Raw genomic sequence first — 7315 nt, forward strand, 5'->3', positions numbered from 1 at the left:
ATATATATAAATTGAATTTTGGGAAACTTTAACGGTGCTGTCAACTTTGGAAAAAGTCATCCCAATTTACTGTGTTGAGTTGACATTGTACAGAAATGGACATCCATATTGGTCTAGAAATGCTAATTTTAAATTTTTTTTCATGTGTACAGGGGTAACACTGTACTAAATATGTAAGGTCATATCTATGTGGGTTTGATTACAGAAACTAACATTCTCTAAATAATGAAAAAAAGAATAAGATAAGACTACAAGAGCAGGAAGCAATTTAAATATATTCAGGGACCATTATTTTAATGTTACATCATTGCCTTTTCTCTTTTACTTTCCTTTTTAGTTTTATTTTAGGATTCCCTATTTTTAATGTTCATACAGAGATTTCTTTAACTGAAAAGGGAAAGGTAATAAGGGAGAGGAAAAAATATGAGAAACTGAAAAAATGGAAATAAAGTGTTTGTAAATGGGGAGGGGAGGAGGGGGTGAAGAGAGGGCAAGGACAAGGGGGAAAATGAGAATAAAGACCTATTATATAAAGGTACAGGATCCCAATGATGAATGTAATTGTACTGTATACCTAGATTGTACCAATAAACTCAATAAAAAAAAGAATGCTCAGTAATTATTTTAATTGAATGGTTTAGGTGTTGAGTGATCAGACAATGGTGTATAGCTGCCTAAAATACCAAATGAAGGGGTTTCTCTAAAAGTTGTAACTTAATACTCTCCTCCCACCTTCTACTTAAGTCCCTTAAATCTCTTCATTGCAACTCAAGATCTAGCAGACAGAAATGAGCACCAGGAATAAGTGTCAGAAGGTGTGCAATTGGTGTCAACATCTCAGGGAGGAGCAAAGTCTCTCCTTCCCCTCAGTAGGGAGCGCCAGAAGCCCACCGTTTGTAGACATGAAGCAGTTACTTAGCCTCCTGCTGGTGACCTGTGGGGGACAGCTGATGTGTCCATCAAGGTTCAGCAGCTGAGGCACTTAGCTGCTGCTGATTTACACAAGCTCACTGAGTTAGGAGATCCAAGAACAAAGGGATTAGGTGGGTATTTTTAATGGTGCATTAGTAAAGCAACAAACATTAATTCTATATTGCGTGGCTGGAGCCAGTTAAGGAAACAGAACCATCCATGCTGAGGGTGATGAACAAAACTTTAGGACTTGCTTGACAAAGACTGACATCCTGGCAACAGAATGCTTGATGAAGCCAGCCTTTGGGAAGCAATTCTCTCCCAGAGATCCTTCCCACAGGGGAAACCTAATGGCATGCCCCGATATTTAGCATGACCTGCCACCAAGATCCTAATGTGCTATGGGCCATGAAACTATAGTCAAAAGCAGTAATACCAGGTATAGTGGTACACATGCTTCTAATCCCAGCTACTCGGGAGGCTAAGGCAGTAGGATTGTAAACAGGCAACTTAGTGAGACCCTGTCTCAAAATAAAAAAAGGTTGGAGATATAGCTGAGTGGTAGAGTACTTGCCTGGCATGCCCAAGGGCCTGGGTTTAATCCTCAGCATTGGAGGGAAAAAAGTACAGGGAAGAGATCAGTTGTGCTCAAAATGAATTAAAGGAATTATCTATGTCATACCAGAAAAAGAATCAGGAAAGCCTATGCGTGATTTGCAAGTTTTTGACAAGGAATAAAGTATGGAGATCACACAGAATAATCAGTTGCCATGGAGAGGCCTCATCTGAGAACGTTGAACAATATGTTCCTGCAGGATGAAATGCAAATAAATTGTTGGGGTGGCTGATTCCAACCTGGGCCTACGGCTGACCCACAGAGTCTCCCAAGAAAGAGGTGACTGTCAATAAGATGCAAAGAGAAGGACAGCCTGAAAGAGAGGCAGAAGCTTAACTGTCCAGCATTCACATTGTGTATAGCAGCAGTTGTGTTACCCTGAGATTCCTCTCCCTACACATCCTTATTACAACCAGAACATTATCAAGGATAATATGTGCAGTCTGTTCTTCAGTGGCAGAAGAGCCTAGCTAAAGCAGGAAAGGAGCCACACAGCAGGGGAAGAGAGAAGAGAGAGTTTGATCAGGCTGTTTCTTTTTTATTTTTGGTACCAAAGATTGAACTTGGGTCCTTGCACTTGCAAGGCAGGCCACCAAACCGCTGAGCTAAATCCTTGGCCCTGAGAAGAGAGAGTTTGAGATCTCTAAGCTGTTTTTAAAAAATTTTTAATTTTTTATTGACAACTCTTATTTCTGGAATGAAAACTTTCCAATCTGGTTCTAAACATGGTGTTCCCATGGCTCTTTTCTTTCCTAGGATAACTCATAACCTTATGGACTTAAAGGGAAATTAGAGCTCATTTAGCACACTTAAAGAAATATGAGAAAATAGAGAACCATAAAGAGATTTGCTCTTTATTCCATTTCCTTCAGGGATTACTGTCCTGATCATCTAACTGTGAGTGTTCTTGAATAATCTTCCCTTATTTTCCCTCTAGACTCATAATTTCCCCCTTCAACTGTGTATGGATCTACTCTTAAATTTTAATCCTCAGTGCTGAATTATTTCCCACTCTCTAGTATTAGACTTCTGATTATTCATGGAATGTTAAGTTTTGCCAAAGTCAGCACATTTAAATTTGTTTTCCTTCATCCTCCCTGTCCAGCTTCCCCAACACTATTGGAACATTATCATTTTTTAAAAAGGTTCCTTGTCTTAAAGTTTGTTTTCAATTTTAAAATATTTAAACCATACAGAAAAGCATAAGGAATAATACAAAAAATATCCATGTCCTTATCTTCAGACTATTTTGCCACATTTGATCCAGATTAAAAAAAAATACAGTGGAAGTCCCCTTCCCATCCAACCTGCCTGTCCTGGGAGGCAGATTCCTTTGAAGTTAGTTCCTCCCAGAAGCACACCCTGAGGCTAAGGATGATGAGTGTGCACAGCTGATCTTGAGGAGCAGAGGCACTGGCAAGGGACAGTGGAGGCTGGCACATGGGCCAACTGCAGCTGGCTCTTGCAGGGAAATGCTGGGAATTATTTTGGCCAACAAGTGGTGGAGCTAGATATTTACAGGCTACACCTATGACTCATTCATGGCTACACACTTTCAACCTTCTGTGATGCCAGGGTGGGGTTTGGCTAAAACCACTTAAAAAAAATTTTTTTTTGTTTTTGAAGCAGAATCTTGCTAGTCTCTATATTGCCCAGCAGGGCTCAAATCTACAATGCTCCTGCCTCAGCCTTCCATAATGCTGGTGGATTACAGGTATGAACCACCATGTCTGGCTGATGGCAGCATTTTAATAAAAATGCTGGCTGCTGGAAATTAGGCTGGTGTATAAAAATTGTGCTGGAATACAAAGGGACAAGAGTGAAACACAGAGTATCTCCAACAGGGCATTTCCATCGTTTGGTGTTCACATTTACTAGACAGATACTGGTAGGTACCTAGGTAGTTAGATACTACTAATTTTTGTGATATTATTAATACCATAAAATATTATTAATATCATTGGTGATGAAGATTATATAAATATAATCTATAAATATAAATATAAACCAGTCAACATTAAAAAGGAAGACTGGGAAAAACAGCCTCAAAAAGTTGTTTATTTAACTATCTTGTGCCTGATGGATCTATCCTTAATTGAAAGAAAAGATTTGTAGCTGCAATCCATTGGCTTTTCTATAAAAGTGAAAAGGTGTATGTACGTCGGAGGGGTGGGTGAGGGGATGGTGTAGTTAGGACAAATCCCAGATCCATAATCTGGGCAAGCAAAATCATTTCACAAAGCCAGGCATAGCCTGCTGTCTCTGTTCCTTACAACCAAAAGGACCTCTGATGCAACAAAATACAATTATAAAAAATATGTTTCCCATTCCTTTTTGTAGCAACTGTACAGATTTACAATAATCTCTAAATTCTGTTCCTTACAGATTCTAGTATCAGACAACAGACTTCTTTCTTTAAGGTTTTGTACAGAAAACTACCATAAATGAAAAGATCCAGTAGTCCAGTAAGGTCTTTCTAAAGAATCAGAATAGAACTCACTTACAAAGCAGACATGGTTAAACAGGAAAAAAAATCATATTGAGATTCTAAGAGATTTCACATTTCAAACAAAAAATTATTACAGAATTTGAAAACCTTAAATTTTCAAACTTAACAGAGTAGATCTGGAATGCAGATCACACCACTGAAAAAGAACTTCTGGAAGTCACAGACTTTTTAAATTTAAAAGATCAGTAATGTTTTCACAAAAAATTCTGTAGTGTTTTTCTATTTGATTCCATTTCCATAAAAAACAAATCTCATAAGAATATATAAGAAAACATTTTATGCCAGCACATTTAAGCAGCAAATGTTATTAGGAATAAAGATCATGTAGAATCCATAGTCCTTTAAAATTTTTTTTCATTAATCGATTAGAAACTTTGGATCCTCCTGCTGAGAAATTATACATCTGTACAAAATATAAAACTGGCATACAATGTCAGGAGTGAATGGGTTCCCAAAAGCCCCGAGGATTCTTGTGGTCAGTTTCTTGGCCCACTAGTGGTCCTTGAACACTAGGGTAAGAATCTTCCATGAAGAGAGAAGCACAGAGAACTTACATTGTACAGGGGGATGGTCTTCATCACCTTGTACTGTTTAGTGGGATCCATTTTATAGAGGTGACGGTCAGTGACAAAAATTGCTCGGTCTTCCACCTTACTAAATCGATTCACCTGTAAGAAAACAAACAATTAAACTATAGCGTCTCATCAAGAATGAAATCAAGTTATCACGTGAAACATTTGGGGGGCAGAGGTAGCTGATCCTGGAGACAAATTCTTTAATAAATGGGTACCATGTATGGCCACTCTAAACATTGCAACCAAGATCTCAAAGAAGTAGCAGTTTTTGGATGTAAGGAATTTGGCAATTGAAATTTTACAGTTGAACAGAGCGCGTGCGCGCGCACACACACACACACACACACACACACGCACAAATGTAAGGACTAAAAATAGGTAAGCCTAGACACCATCAAGAAAGTAAAAAGAAACCCATGCAATAGGAAACAATTTTTGCAAATCATTTGTCTGATAAGGGACTTGTATCTAGGATATACAAAGAACTGATACAATTTAAAAATTAGAAGACAGTCCATTCATACAAAACAATGACTTGAAGTCCCTGGTTATAAGAAGAAGTTAAGACTAGTATGCAGGGGTAAGACAAATAAGCAACTAATAAGTAAAAATAAATACATATATAAATACATATAATAACATAAAGAAAATAAAACTAGATAATAAGATTTGAAGAAAATACACATGAGTGTATATAAATTGCCAATAATCATCCCTCAAAATACTCAACACCTGGCTTCATACATACTTATTCCATTATTCTAGGTAATGTGTTTTTTACTATAAAAAGGTTAAAAAATAGTAAACATTTACCATATTTTTAATCACCTCTTATGTGTACGTGTGTATGTGTGTGTGTGTGTGTGTGTGTGCGCACGCGCGTGTTTAGAATGTTACTTTATTAGAGACAAGGTCAGAGAACATCCCTGCTTGACAGAATGCCCGTTTGCTGTAAATCTTTTCCTAAGAGACAGAATTAAGCATAGGATTTTTTTTTTGGCACCAGGGATCAAAACTCAGGACCTTGCGCTTGTGAAGCAGGTGGCAAAACCACTAAGCTAAATCCCTGGCTCAAACAGGATACTTTATAAGTAAGTAGTTAGCTACTTGTTAATTAGGATGTTCCAGTCTTACACTTAAGTAATATTTTATTTTATTATTTGTTTTGGTTGTTTGAGACACAGTCTTGTTGTGTGGTCTAGGCTGGCCTTGGCCTTGAATTCATTACGTAGCCCAGGCTGGCCTCAAACTCACTTCAGTCTTCCTGCCTTAGCCTCTTGACTGCTGGGATTACAGACTTAGGGATAGTATATTTTAGTCAAGATACCTAGCACTAAAATTTTTTGAATCACTGCAATGCTATGTTTCTCAGTGACTAAAAGGAAAAAGAAAGCTGACAAAATGATACTAAATATGAAAGCATAGTTGTGATAATATATATCCCCTGCCTCTCTCTCAAGTTCTCATTTCCATGATGCAAAGAAGTTAGAGATTAATTTGAAAACACTGTTGGCTTCCATAAGATACTCAGCTAACTAAATCAGTACAGGCAGGGTGGGATGCAGCAGGTATATTGCTGTAGGCAAGATACAGCAAACTAAAATTCAAATTTGAGTTTGAATCTTATTCAAACTTTTCCCTTTGCCTCTCAGTTTTAGAAATCTGTTCAATCCTCTAAGAATTTAACATAACCAGAGTACATTTTTTAGTCAACTTGACAAAAAATGGCAACTGTAATTAAAAGTAAAATAGAGTCTATATGATAAGTAATTACTGCTCTTGGTAAATGCACTGCATAACATCCATTTTTTGCTGTAACTGATGAGTAACCTTTCTCCAAAGACTTGAAGCAAGATGAATGCAGTTTTGCTATTAGCATTGTTCTAAGTTGTTTTATACCACACTAGCCTTATGTGGAGTTATTCTGAAAGAAAAGGTTCCATGGTCCAGTTTGTTTGAGAAGCACTGCAAACTGCAGCTTATAGGACATTCATAGCCTAGGGATATATTAAATGCTCTGAGAATTCTACATTTCACCAATATGTTTAACCTAGCATTTAAAAAAACATTTAATTTATGGAAACCTATTTCCACTATTAATAGTCAAGACAACACTGGTTCTGTGAAACCCACATTGGAGAGCATTAATCATTTATTTACATCAACCTTAGACTTTGCAGAATAAAGAAGATCTAAAAATGGGCCTGGGATTTAGCTCAGTGGTACTGTGACTGCCTCGCAAATGCAAGGTCCTGAGTTTGATCCCCGGTACCAAAAAACAAAAAACAAAAATACAACATCTAACGAGGAATTTGAACACTAAGCAAAAGTAATGCCCCATATATTCTGTGGAATCATACCGAGAAAGATAAGAATGTGGTACAAAAAGATATGATTAAAAAATCTAGTTGCAGCCTGAAGTGGTGCTGCATGCCTATGATCTCAGCACTCAAGAGACTGTGGCAGGAGGGATAGGCTCAAGATCAAGGCCAGCCTGGGCTACACAGTGAGACCCAGTCTCAAAAACAAAACAGATCAAAATGAAAACAAAACCAAAAACAAAACAAACTTCTACCCCCCACAAACCCTAGTTACATACTTTTACAAGGTCATTCCAGAATCAAATGAAAAGGCCACATATCCTTTTTAAAGGATAATTCCATGAATTAATCTTTTTTTTTTTTTTTTTTTTTTTTTTTTTTT

At 37.3% G+C, this 7315-nt stretch overlaps 1 protein-coding gene across 2 annotated transcripts in view; it reads right to left on the reverse strand.

Moving 5' to 3' along the window:
• Myo1d (myosin ID) overlaps positions 1-7315 on the reverse strand; it is a 302321-nt gene that overhangs the window by 111060 nt on the left and 183946 nt on the right. For both annotated transcript variants that reach the window (XM_010642388.2, XM_010642387.2), the window contains exon 20: positions 4592-4705. In XM_010642388.2, the coding sequence (XP_010640690.1) occupies positions 4592-4705 (114 nt within the window). The remainder of the gene's footprint in view (positions 1-4591; positions 4706-7315) is intronic.

The sequence above is a fragment of the Fukomys damarensis genome, unplaced genomic scaffold, assembly GCF_012274545.1.
Source record: "Fukomys damarensis isolate Sample0158 unplaced genomic scaffold, DMR_v1.0_HiC HiC_scaffold_13, whole genome shotgun sequence".
NCBI lineage: Eukaryota > Metazoa > Chordata > Mammalia > Rodentia > Bathyergidae > Fukomys > Fukomys damarensis.